General features: G+C 35.0%; 2 protein-coding genes across 2 annotated transcripts in view; one reads left to right on the forward strand and one right to left on the reverse strand.

Moving 5' to 3' along the window:
- LOC109836410 overlaps positions 1-1,387 on the reverse strand; it is a 3,179-nt gene extending 1,792 nt beyond the window's left edge. The window contains exons 1-3 of the mRNA XM_020404307.1: positions 860-1,387; positions 549-777; positions 6-466 (exon numbers count right to left, since the gene is read on the reverse strand). Coding sequence (XP_020259896.1) covers positions 6-466; positions 549-777; positions 860-1,387 — 1,218 coding nt within the window. The remainder of the gene's footprint in view (positions 1-5; positions 467-548; positions 778-859) is intronic.
- LOC109826551 (probable inositol oxygenase) lies at positions 2,906-5,667 on the forward strand. The gene is made up of 11 exons (XM_020393583.1): positions 2,906-3,043; positions 3,143-3,245; positions 3,614-3,695; positions 3,803-4,007; positions 4,092-4,151; positions 4,455-4,507; positions 4,588-4,710; positions 4,791-4,860; positions 4,960-5,038; positions 5,121-5,202; positions 5,295-5,667. Exons 1-11 carry the CDS (start codon positions 3,013-3,015, stop codon positions 5,319-5,321), a joined length of 915 nt encoding a protein of 304 aa, XP_020249172.1. The 5' UTR covers positions 2,906-3,012; the 3' UTR covers positions 5,322-5,667.

Below are 13,933 nucleotides of genomic sequence, written 5' to 3' on the forward strand. Positions count from 1 at the left end.
TCCACCCACATCGCCCAAGCAATGTCATCCCTAAGAGTCTTCCACTCATTTCTTGATTCAGTTTGCTCTTTTTGGTTTTGATTTTGAGTAAAATCAACTAAATTAGTGTCATTCTCGAAATCCACTTCACCATCAATGTCTTCATTAATTTCATCATCGTTGAGTAATTCATCACTTGGATCCACAGTTGCAATGAAATTATGGAGCACCGTGCATGCCAATACGATATCTACTTGTATAGGAAAAGGATAATGCGGCTTAGCACACAAAATCTTGAAACGATTCTTCAATGTGCCAAATGTAGATTCAATCTTAGACCTCAATGAAGAATGTCTTAGATTGAATAATTCTCTTCTATTATTAGGTGTTTTACCCGAATGTTCTTTCAAATGATATCTAACACCTCGGTATGGAGAGATGAAACCTGGCATGGTTGGGTACCCAGCATCACATAGATAGTATTTGCCTACAATTTTATTAAGAAAATTGTTAAGTCAAGTTTGAATATTAAAAATAGTAAATTTTAAGTTAAGTCTATAATTAATTACCATCATAGACTCTTAATCCATGTGGTTGTGGTCTAGACAATGCGTCCTGAAGAATCCTATAATCATTTGCAGACCCCTCCCAACCTGCTAGAACATATGTGAACAGTTTGTTTGGGGTGCAAGCTGCAAGCACATTCTGTGTAACACCTTTGCGGCCTCGAAATCGGGCAACAAGATTAATCGGAAGCATAGCATCTATGTGTGTCCCATCTATCATTCCAATGCAATCCTATAATACGTGTATAACACATCTAAATTAAAATTTACTTACATTGATTATACATTTAAATATGCTTAAAGTGTAGATATACCTTGAAATAAGGGTAGTATAGCGGGTTGTTAATGATCTCTTGGGGAATGTCATTGGGGGCTTGTCTCATGTACCGTCCACGCAGGCAAATAATTGCTTGTAATACCTTGTTGAAATATCTACTCACTGTCTCCCCTGATCTTATAAAATGAGATCTAACTATGCGATTTTTAGATTTATGACCCAGAATGTTTAGAGTCATTATAAGTTGTTCTTCCACTGTTATATTCCTTGAGTCTTTTAGCAGGTTATTGATCCTCATTATAATCGCTAGTTTTGCAAAAGCACCACTTCTTATTCTAATATAATTCACGCAACTATCACTAAAACCATTATAAATTCGACTTATGTGCTCAATTCTAGCTCTCTCTCGTCTTCTTTTTTCCTTACTTGGACCACTACGAATTGATTTACGCCTTGCTTGCATTCTTCTTATGACAGTAATTATTATAATTAGAACGGATAGGGCAGCACCTTGAACCATATTTATAACACTTTGTTCATCGGAACAATCACCATCATTATCCATCTACGATGCAAAAAATCATTATCACGTTAGAATCTAAGTCGAATTATGTCAAAATCTGAAAAAATTACAAATTATAATTTAAAATTTACAATTTACATTTTACTAACATGGATTACTACAATATCAAACCCAAAAAATATTCCAGTGATATAAATAGCATTAATAAATAACAAAGATATGAACTTTAGCTCCTAAAATCAGTAAAATTACATTAACACGCAACCAATTAACATTTTCATACTATCTAATAATGAGATAATTAAAAATACCAAAAATTGATCTTAGAAAATACGAAATCATGGGGGATTCTCACTGCTACAGTCACAAGCTCCTCATCACAGATTAAAATTTTTTCAACACATCCAGATATTTATTAGCAATTAAATCTGATATGTGTCACCTAGAAAAATAAATCCGTAATACATTCCCAATAATAATGCTAAAACAACAAAAATTAATTCTAAAATCTAAGAAATTATACGAAATTTGAACATTTTCTTATCTGTAAAATCTCAAAAATAAAAGGAAAATCACCAAAAATGTAGAGATAATAAAAAAATGCGTAAATCAGACCCCCCACCCCCCCAAATTCTCAGATCATTGTTGTAAATTAAACTAATAATAAGAAAATTAAGAAAGACGAATTTTTACCTTGATTTATGAAGCTACAGCGTCGGCAATGATCAGATCTGATTATTGTCGAAAAAGACGAATTTTTACCTTGATTTATGAAGCTACAGCGTCGGCAATGATCAGATCTGATTATTGTCGAAAATGATCAGATCCGAATACAGGGACAAAGAGGGTCGCGGGAGTTTCTGGCGGGAGGAGAGCGGGGAGGTAAGTATAGCACGTCGAAGAAATCAACGAGGAAACTAAACAGCCGACGTGGCTCTTGTTTCCGTCGATTTCACGAGGGGAAGGAAGGAATTGAGGGAGAGGAGGAAATCCGATGTGGCGGCGGTTTTGCTTCAGTTTCGCTTGTGAAGCCCTAGCGAAACAAAGTGGGGAAAATAAACCGACGGAAACGTTTTATCTAACGTGGCCTGACGTGGAGGCGGTGAAAAGGGTTTCCACGGAGATAAAAAGCGAACCAAACAGGCCCTCAAAGTAAAAAACTGGCTAATCCCCGAAATTCTGGGTCCCACCTATTCTCAACGAGGTCGGCGTTCGGGTGCAAACATAATCGGGTCCGCAGAACCGGTAGATACCGTACAATCCCAACCGCCACCACTGAGAAAACGCGGTCGAAATCCTTTGACTCGGAGCCACGTCACGCGGGTCCCACCTAAAACCAGGCTGTCACCAGAGCGGATACTCGTGCGGATTAACCGGCCCGGCCCATCAAAGATCGGATCTCCACGCCAAAGCTGACTCATTGCCACATTTTTAAAAAATACTTTCTATTTCGGTACCGATTTTGTCCTCATCGTATATAACTTTGCACAGTAATGATATCTGTCCTCTTTAGTCAAAACCCCGAAAATGTACCCTCTAGATTTTGACTATAAATACCCACGTTTGTTTTCTTCGCTCTTCACACAAAAGCGGCCCGACTCTTCGTATTTGCTCTCTCAATTTCTCTTCATTTTTATTTAGCGTTTTGTTATTTGAGTCATAGAGAGATGACTGTTATCATCGAGCAGCCTCAGAATGGTGAGTTTCTTAAATAAATAAATAAAAAAAAGGGTTTAATGCTCTATTTGAAAAATGTAATGTTTTCCCTCATTTTTTTTGGTGTTATGATTATTGTAGATGTGGGGAGGGAGGAGACCAAATTCCCCAGCGATCCAAAGGAGTTGATTTTGGATGGAGGGTTTGTGGTGCCTGATGCAAATGCGTTCGGCCAAACTTTTAGGTACGCGTTACATTTTCGTTGCTCATCATAAATTTTATTTATTTTTAATATTAGCACGTACACTCTGCATAATGTACGGATCTAAAACAATTGGTCTTATTTTCAGAAATATATAAATCTTATCAGAAATTTTCGTAGATTAGAGTATTCTTTTCCTCTACGGAATGTGCGTAGAGTTCATGGGTCGAGCGTTGACGTTTTGCTGACTATTATGTTCTTTTGGGCTGGGCTGAACAGCTGAACTAAACGGAAACGAACAAAAAAATTTTTTTTTAACATGTGATTTTTCTCTAATTGGCAACTCTTATGATCTCATAACCTTGACAAAAGGATTAATTTCCTAGAAAAATAAATGAAAAAAATGGCAGGGATTATGAAGCGGAATCAGAGAGGCAAAAGTCAGTCGAAGAGTTCTACAGGATGAATCACATTCACCAGTCGGTTGAATTTGTAAGTGCAACATCATCAAAACTTGTACCCTAATTAATGACATTAACAACTGCCTTAAGTTCAACTTTAGCTATAACTTCAACTATACATGCTGTGTTGCGTTATAGGTGAAGAAAATGAGAGAAGAGTACGGAAAATTGAACAGAGTTGAGATGAGCATTTGGGAATGCTGTGAGCTTCTCAACGAGTTCGTCGATGAAAGCGATCCTGATCTTGATGAACCTCAAATTGAGCATTTGTTACAGACTGCGGAGGCTATTAGGAGAGACTATCCTAATGAAGACTGGCTTCATCTGACTGGTCTTATTCATGGTAACCTTAAAAATCTTCATGGAAAATCAGAGTTTTTAACATAAAGGTACATATCACTAAAACATATATTATATATGTTGGTAGATCTTGGCAAGGTTTTGCTTCATCCTAGCTTTGGAGAACTTCCACAATGGGCAGTTGTAGGTGAGCATATCATATAACCTTGTCTCTTTGGTTAAATTTCACATAAACCCCAAGCAGTTTGGCTCATTTTAAGATAAACCCTCAAAAGATTGGAAATGTCACTTAATCCGCAAAACTTGTAATATAACCCCAAAAGGTTGAGTATTATCTCAAAATGGGTGGGGGGGTCAAACAACATTTTCAAACTTTTTCGGGTTACCTCAAAATGGGTCAAACTTTTTTGGGAATTTTGGAAATTTACCCTTTTTCTTGTTCATGCTTATTTCCCCCCCTCAGATTAGTAACTAGTGCAATTTTTTGTAGGTGATACATTTCCGGTGGGATGCGCTTATGATGAATCAAATGTTCACCGCAAGGTATTAATATTCGAACTAAACTTGTACATATATAATTTCCAAAATCAAGTTGCTTAGTTTTTTGTTTATGATTATTACAGTTCTTTGAAGGCAATCCAGACTACAATAATCCTGAATACAGCACGAAATGTGGGATTTATTCTGAAGGATGTGGGCTTGACAATGTGTTGATGTCATGGGGGCATGATGATTATATGTACTTGGTATACTTACTTAAATACCTCTTATAAATGCCTTCATCGTTATGTATTTGAATTTTGAACTAATTTGGTTTATGTAATAGGTGGCTAAGGAGAACAAAACTACTCTACCCTCAGCTGGCCTATTCATTATTCGCTACCATTCATTCTATCGTAAGTTTTAGAATTATTAGATCATTTTTTCTTCCAATTTTTGGTCGATTAAGTTTGAAATTACATTAACAATCAATGAATAATGACTCTATGGATCAGCTCTACACAAATTTGGTGCGTACCAACATCTGATGAATGAGGAGGACAAGGAGAACCTTAAGTGGCTACACATATTCAAGTAAGTTGTCCTATTTTCTTAATTTTTTTTAACGTAAAAATGTTCTACTAAATCCTAATTTCATTTTCTGTTCAATTTGCAGCAAATATGATCTCTATAGCAAGAGCAAAGTAAGAATTGATGTGGAGAAAGTGAAGCCATATTATCTTTCTCTCATTGAAAAGGTATATTAATTATCACCTCTTCTCAAAAAAAATTCCCTGCTCTAAATGTTGTTTGCATTTGCATTTCTCTAATAATAGTTTTGTTTTCACAGTACTTTCCTTCAAAGCTTAAATGGTGAAATATTGGCTTATCATTGGTTTGATGGTTTTATGGATCTGTGATTGTTGAAATATGATGCTAGAACTCTATATGTTGTGTCATTTTGTTAAGTTTCAGAGGGAAACTTCAGTCAATAAGCGCATGGAAGTTGTATATCAGTGAAAGCATATCCTTGTAAAATCCGTGCATAATTTCTATTTCATTCAATAAGTTGGAAAGAAAGAAAGAAAAGCTTATGTGTAATTCTTTTGTTGTGATATTTACATATTGGATTAGACTGTAATTTATGTGATTATGAGAGATTTTGAGAAAACATGTAAGGAAGAAGTTACATGAATCTGAGAAGGTCGAAGTTGTGTTTATAAGATATTGAGTGCTTGGTTAGAAAACTAGATGATGACTAAGAGGAATTTAGTGAGAAAACAGAGATTTGAACAAATAATATCGATATACGTTCCATGTTAAAATCGCTCCCTGCATCAAAATTTTGTAGTCGTGGTGAAGGTATAATTTATACTCTAAGCAGTTCACAAATCAACATCCAAATTCAACAAGTCTACTGAATTAGCTTTGTATTTCTCTCACAAGTTTTCAATGCTATATTTTTCAAACTTTTTGTTTCTTATCAGCTAAAGATTGAGTGCATGTGATTGCAATGGGAGAGCTTTAAAGGACTTTGCTTGCAATAATGAAAGTGATAGGTCCAATATGGATGACGTTATAAATAATGGGACAAAAATGTTTAACAAAGTTCAGCGGTGAGAAATCATGGAAAGCATAATTAATCATATATATTAATTCTCAAGTGAAGACAAAAACATTGTATTTGACAGATTGAAAATCTTGAAAAATCAAGCTTAAGACAGGCATACTAATCACAATCCGAAATAACCGATCACACATTAAATTTAAACCCAATCCTAGTCCTAATAAATAATACCTTAAATCTAACTCCGAATCCTAATCTTAAATGAATAAAAGCTAAAGTTTAGATATGAATCCTAGTTCGAAACAAATGACACCTTCAATTTAAATCCAAATCCTAGTTTTAAATGAATAATACTTTAAATCAAAATCCAACAAAAAATCCGAGTACTAAATTGTTAGACCCTAGAGGGGGGGTGATTAGGGTCTTATGCTAATCTAATCCCAATTAATAGCAATTAAGATTATGTTGATCAATATGTTCTTGCAAGAGATAGATATGAACAATAAGAACAATAAGATTATGCACAAATAAAATATGAGACAAGCAAAACACAAACACACGATATGTTTACGAGGTTCGGTCCCCACGACCTACGTCCCCGCTCCTCACCTCGAGGAGATATCCACTATCACAATCCGGTTTGGAAGCCGGAACTTCTACACACTCGGTTTACAAGTTCACCGAAAACTCTCACACTACACAATCACTCAACAATCACACTTTACACACTAAGTGTAGGAATCTAGCCCGTGTCCTCCTCCTCAAGTGCTCGATTACAACCTCTCCCTAGGTTCGTCAATCGACGCCACTCCTATTGGATTTGACCCCGTCTCTCTCTCCTCACACTTCTCTCGGTGTACAAGTGTATTACAAGTGATTCTCACAAATAAAAGTTAAATACAATGATTTGTTCTCAATTAACAAGTGAGAACACAATGAAGCTCACACTCACTAAATCACACCTCACAACCCACAATATATAATATGGAAATATCAAGCTCAATAAGTGTGTGTGATAATAGTGAATCAAAACCAATAAATAACTTAATGAATATAGCTAATCAATTGACAGTGAGATAATAAGCTATATGGAAAGAGTTTAGAAAAGCTTCTCAATAAACAAGAGGAGCTGAAGAATATGATCCCAATGGAATATGAGAGCCTCTTCTTGTTGTAGAAAACTTTCTCTTGAAAACAGATTAACGAAACACTTCTTAAGCAGCTCTTAAACGTGATTAATATCTTGCTAAACAGTAAACTTAGATTTCTTGATTGATGGAGAAGAAGAGCAGCAATGGAGTATATATAGCACCCTAATACAACAGCTAGAAATAAGAAAAAGACCAAAAAGTCCATTTAAAAAACTAGCCGTTAGGCTCATTTTGTCAGCTCGTCGGTCGACCGGTACGGTCAACCGATTAGTTCAAAAACCCTGAGAAAACATATTTTGAGGCTGGCGGTCGACCGACGTGAAATTCGGTCGACCGAATGGATATTTCGGTCGACCGACGGAAATTCCGGTCGACCGGAAAAACACTAGAAAGTTTCTCAGAAAACAGACAACCGTCGGTCGACCGTATCGGTCGACCGAAATCTGACATGGGCAGAAAACAGGTTTTGGGCAGTTTTTGGAAATTCGTTAAAAATATCAATTCATATCCAAAAATAGTGAAACTTTGGGGAAAGTTTATAAATGATGAAATGAACATGTTTGAAAAGGAATTTTTGGAAAAACAAATTTCGTTTGTGAAAACTACCTGTTTTTGAAAAATGCTTAGAAAACCTGTATTTTTATGAAAGAGAAATTTGAAATAGGACTTGTAAATATTCATATATGTATTGTGCATAAATTATATGTATATAGCAAAGCGTGAGAGAGCTGTAAACAAGAGATAAAGATATTTTAACAATATTTTAAGAAAAATCATCTATATGATATAAAACGTCAAAAATCGTGTTAAGTGTATATATATTGAGCTTAGATATCATCATACCATATATGTATTATACATGAATGTAAAGTATACACTGATAATCCACATATAACCCAAAACAAGAATAAATCATACATGACCATATATATAAAACACACATGATCATATATAACAGAATTAATTTGTAAGCTATATATGTGGTATTTTTCTCCACCTTTGACAACATCAAAAAGAGGGAAAAATGAGAGATAGGAGCAATGCTCCCCCTGCTTATAAGCTTAGATAGGAAAAATAAAGAAAAGGCTCCCCCTGTCTGAATGACATCAATAGAGCATATATACAGGAGCTAAACCAACAACTATCCATCAAACTTATGCATAAAAAATACAAGTAACAAAACATGATTATTCTCTTAACCATGCATTGATCATAAAACGATAAACTAGCATAGGCAATTACAAATCATCATTTAGGCATCATAGATGTGCATGAAAATACAAAACTTAAACATCTTATGATAAGCAACTATTTGCTACACACCAAAACATGAAAGTTATTTTATATAGGCATTGATTCATAAAAGAAATAACCTGAACATAATAAGCCACAAAGAACATCATATAGGCATTAGAAGCAACATATTTTTGCATAAATATAGGTTTGTTCACGAGATAGCAAGTCATACATAAAACATCACACAAAACCATACATAGTTGTTCCACAAAGCATCATAGAGTTATTACACTCAAATAAAAAACAGAGATATCAAGTTTTACAACCCAGAAGAAAGCATAAAAGCATCACATGAAGAAACTAAATCAGTCATCACCTCCTCCAACATCATCATTGTCACTATCACCACTACCATCATCATCACGATCACCCTCACCATCACCATCACCACCACCATCACCACCTGAGCCGCCAGCAGAATCCTCACTAGAATCAGACTCAGAATTAGAAGGGATCCCGAGAGACTGACACTGGTATGAAAGAATAGTCCTAACATCCTTCTGAATAGATGTGACACGAGTCTCAAGGCGGTCAAGACGGTCACAAATCTCAGAAGTGGAAGAAGTGGAAGAGGTCGAGGCTCTAGAACGGGAGTGAGAAGATGGTGTGGAGTCAAGAGATATTTGCATTCTGGAAAGGGAAACTTTATCAAAGAAATCTCTTGTGGATTCAACCTTAGGTTCATTTGTAAGGTCAACATTGAAATGTTGAAAAATGAGAGTGAAAAAGGAACCAAATGGTAGAAAGTGTGTTTAGATGCCATGTTATTGATAAAGATAGTAGCCCAATCAACTTTGATTTTAGCAAAGATGGCATAAACAGCATTAATCTTGTCAGAGGCGAAGTGATCAAAACTTCCAGTCTTAGGAATCAAATTTTGAGCAACAATACGGGCAATGAGTCTAGCAATAGGATTCAATGAATTGTTGTTCATTGGATATGAGCATCCGGGCTTAAACATGAGTGGGTTAACATCTGGATTACCAACATCAACAGACATGAGATGAACGTCACTTGTTGGGATATTAAGAATCCCCGCAAGTTAACGTCACTTGTTGGGATATTAAGAATCCCCGCAAGTTCGTTGGCAGAGAAGGTAATTTCAATATTTTTTACTGATGATGTAATGGTTAAACTACCATCAGCAGAAGATGTTGTGGACAGGTTCGCATAAAACAGATAAACAAGAAATGGATAATAAGGAACTTTATGACTTTCATCAAGCAATTTATCTAATCCAACATTTCGAAGAATAGACTGAGTGTTGTATATGACTAGTTCAGGATACTTGATATATCTCGTTGGGAGAATCTTCAGTTTACAAAGTTCCCTATATTTCCTAACAAGAGGTTTAAACAACAGATAATCCTCATAATGTGAGGCTTTTACAGAGGAGGAACTAGATTCGGGTTTAGACCTCTTTTTGGGGGGCTTGGGAGGCATGATTAGCTAGGGTTTCAGACAAGATAAAAGAAATTTTTTAATTTCCTGTAAACATAAAACAAATTTAGAGCAGATTAACCAAATGCCCTGAAACTAAAACCCTAGATAAGAAGAATAGATGCTAGGGCAATGAAATAAGATTAAGTAGATGAAAAAGAGATCATTACCTAGCAATGTCCGACGGAAATTGATGGAGGAAAGGAGCTTCGGTCGACGGATGAAGCGACCGAGAAGAGAAACCGATGGATTTGGGAAGATTTTCGGAATGAAAGAGGAAATGAGGAGTCGGATCTAGAAGATGGTGAAGGAACGGCTGAGATTGATCCAAGAGAGGATCAGTGGTGATGAGCAGTTCGGGTTTGAAAACAGAAACCCAATAAAGACCGAAACCCAGTAAATTGAAAAACCTCTAGCTGTAGGAATTTAATTTCGGTCGACCGACGCGGTCGACCGGAATGCTTACAGATAACCGTCGATCGACCGGGTCGGTCGACCGAAAGGAAGTAAAAGTGCAGGTAAATGTAAAAATGGTTTTTGAGATATTTTTTTTACTATAAACACTTTTGGAAATATGTTTTACAATCTACTAAAAGTTTTATAAGATATATATGAGTAATTTTTGTCTATTAAAAATACATAAATAATTTATTTTGACATAAGGAATATGATTTGTCATTCAAAGCCAAAAAAAAATTTTCAAAACCAAAACAAAACAAAAACAAATCATTAAAAAAAATACTATATAAGTCTTTTTGGTACCCAAATCATTTTGGTATCACTAGAACTTGGGACATGACCCCTATCATTTAAATCCAAGGCCCTAGGGTTATGAACCCGTTTGGGCATATTTTGTGCACCAATACGATCAAAGCAAAAATTATAAACATGACCCATACGATTGCAATTTGTGCAATGTAGAGGTTTGAATGGTTTACGTTGACCGAAATAGAATGCACGTGGTTCATTTGCAAAAATAAATTTTCCTTTGTAATTATTTTGCAAACGAGAATTTTTTTCAAATCGAAACAAAATACGGCCAAATGACCAACATGACCACAATAATCACATTTGTACACATAAGCATGTTTATGATTTACACTATGTGTGTGTACATGAGTATGTGATGATGAAGCTTGATGGGATGCACAATCATGTATAGGTTTGTCAATTTTTGGTGCATTATGACAAAATTGAGCTAAGTGGCCTTTAAGACCGCAAATAGAACATTTGTGAATTTTGTCATACATATGTGCATAGTGAATAGGTTTCTTGGAAGAATTAACATTAACCTTTGCACATAAGTCCATAAGCTTTTTATTATTAGCAATACAAGTATTTAGTGTTGAATCTAAGGTAGATATTCTTTTTCTCATTTGATTCAACTCATCATTGTGCATACAAGTATTGCTACTAGAAGTAGGATAAACAAGATTACTCATCATAGATTTTAACTTATCTACTTCTAACATAGCATCACGTTTTTCATGAAGCAAACTAGCATTTTCAATTTTCAAATTTTCATTGCATTCTTTAAGAATTATATTTTCATTTGCAATAAAATTAAACTTAGTAGCTAGTGTTTCATGAATAGATTTTATATTAACATACTTACTTTTTACATCAATATAGCTATTGTGTAATTTTTCAAACTCAAAAGCAAGTTCATCAAAAGTAATAGTATCATCGTTATCGCATACCTCACTAGGGTTATTACCTAGTGGTATTGTACATGGGGATGAGGCTTCCTTAGAGCTCAAAGCGGGATTTTCCAACGCTTCTTGAATAGCCTCCAATTTTCCTTCATGTGCTTCAATAAGTTTCCATAAAGCATAAGCACTATCAAAATTAGCAAGTTTGTTAGAAAATGATGAGTGAAAAGCGCTAATCAAAAATCCTAACAAAAGCTTATTCATGTTAAACAATCTTTTGTCATTGTCACACCATTTTGATTTTTCCAAAATAGGAACAACATAAGCATCCTCAATAATTTTCCATAGATCAAATTGATTAGATTGAACGAAAAGTTTAAATCTAATACGCCATTGAGCATAGGGAAAAATATCCAAACGAGGAGCAATATTAATAGCATATCCTAAGCAAGATGAATCATTCATATCCATAGAGATGAAATGCAAGAGGCACAATAATCAAAATTAGATTAGCACTAGTAAGATAACTTGGATCTTTAACTCAAGGCGGTTAGTCCTTAAATCAAAGAGCACCAAGCTCTGATACCAATTGTTAGACCCTAGAGGGGGGTGATTAGGGTCTTATACTAATCTAATCCCAATTAATAACAATTAAAATTATGTTGATCAATTCTCACCTCGAGGAGATATCCACTATCACAATCCGGTTTGGAAGCCGGAACTTCTACACACTCGGTTTACAAGTTCACCGAAAACTCTCACACTACACAATCACTCAACAATCACACTTTACACACTAAGTGTAGGAATCTAGCCCGTGTCCTCCTCCTCAAGTGCTCGATTACAACCTCTCCCTAGGTTCGTCAATCGACGCCACTCCTATTGGATTTGACCCCGTCTCTCTCTCCTCACACTTCTCTCGGTGTACAAGTGTATTACAAGTGATTCTCACAAATAAAAGTTAAATACAATGATTTGTTCTCAATTAACAAGTGAGAACACAATGAAGCTCACACTCACTAAATCACACCCCACAACCCACAATATATAATATGGAAATATCAAGCTCAATAAGTGTGTGTGATAATAGTGAATAAAACTCAATAAATAACTTAATGAATATAGCTAATCAAATGAAAGTGAAATAGTAAGCTATATGGAAAGAGTTTAGAAAAACTTCTCAATGAACAAGAGGAGCTGAAGAATATGATCCCAATGGAATATGAGAGCCTCTTCTTGTTGTAGAAAACTTTCTCTTGAAAACAGATTAACGAAACACTTCTTAAACAGCTCTTAAACGTGATTAATATCTTGCTAAACAGTAAACTTGGATTTCTTGATTGATAGAGAAGAAGAGCAGCAATGGGGTATATATAGCACCCTAATACAACAGCTAGAAATAAGAAAAAGACCAAAAAGTCCATTTAAAAAACTAGCCATTAGGCTCATTTTGTCAGCTCGTCGGTCGACCAGTACGGTCGACCGATTAGTTCAAAAACCCTGAGAAAACATGTTTTGAAGCTGGCGGTCAACTGACGTGAAATTCGGTCGACCGAATGGATATTTCGGTCGACCGACGAAAATTCCGGTCGACCGGAAAATACTCAAAGAAATTTTCAGAAAACAGACTACCGTCGGTCGACCGTATCGGTCGACCGAAATCTGATATGTGTAAAATGACAGGTTTTGGGTCAGTTTTGAGAATTCGTTAAAAATATCAATTCATATCCAAAAATAGTAAAACTTTGGGGAAAGTTTATAAATGATGAAATGAACATGTTTGAAAAGGAATTTTTGGAAAAACGAATTTCGTTTGTGAAAACTACCTGTTTTTGAAAAATGATTAGAAAACCTGTATTTTTATGAAAGTGAAAGTTTGATATAGGACTTGTAAATATTCATATATATATTGTGCATATATTATATGTATATAATAAAGTACGAGAGAGCTGTAAACAAGAGATAAAGATATTTTAACAACGTTTGAAGAAAAATCATCTATATGATAGAAAACGTCAAAAACCGTGTTAAGTGTATATATATTGAGCTTAGATATAATCATACTATATATGTAAGTAAACTAAACATATACCTAGGTAAATCCACGCAGATGAACTTGAATCTTTAACACTTTATTAACGCGTGTTGAAATACCTGAAAAGAGAACATAAACACAAAACACTAGAAAACTTATTAGTAATAAATTGTTTGTCAAATCATCATCAAAACTATAGGATCAACATAAATAACAATCTTATACAGATAACTCTCCCCTATAGGGATTACATTTCTCTGAATCTCTTACTTTGCTTTAAAAGTCATAATCTAGAGGTCTAATAAAAAATAAGCATAATAATAGAGTAGTGATAATTAGACTACTTCC

The sequence above is a fragment of the Asparagus officinalis genome, chromosome 1 (genome assembly GCF_001876935.1).
Source record: "Asparagus officinalis chromosome 1, Aspof.V1, whole genome shotgun sequence".
NCBI classification, from domain to species: Eukaryota; Viridiplantae; Streptophyta; class Magnoliopsida; order Asparagales; family Asparagaceae; genus Asparagus; species Asparagus officinalis.

Coding starts and splice junctions, on each gene's coding strand:
- LOC109826551 (XM_020393583.1), top strand. CDS start 3,013: ATGACTGTTATCATCGAGCAGCCTCAGAATG. Junction 4,152..4,454: donor TCCACAATGGGCAGTTGTAG/GTGAGCATATCA, acceptor AATTTTTTGTAG/GTGATACATTTCCGGTGGGA. Junction 4,861..4,959: donor TCGCTACCATTCATTCTATC/GTAAGTTTTAGA, acceptor TCTATGGATCAG/CTCTACACAAATTTGGTGCG.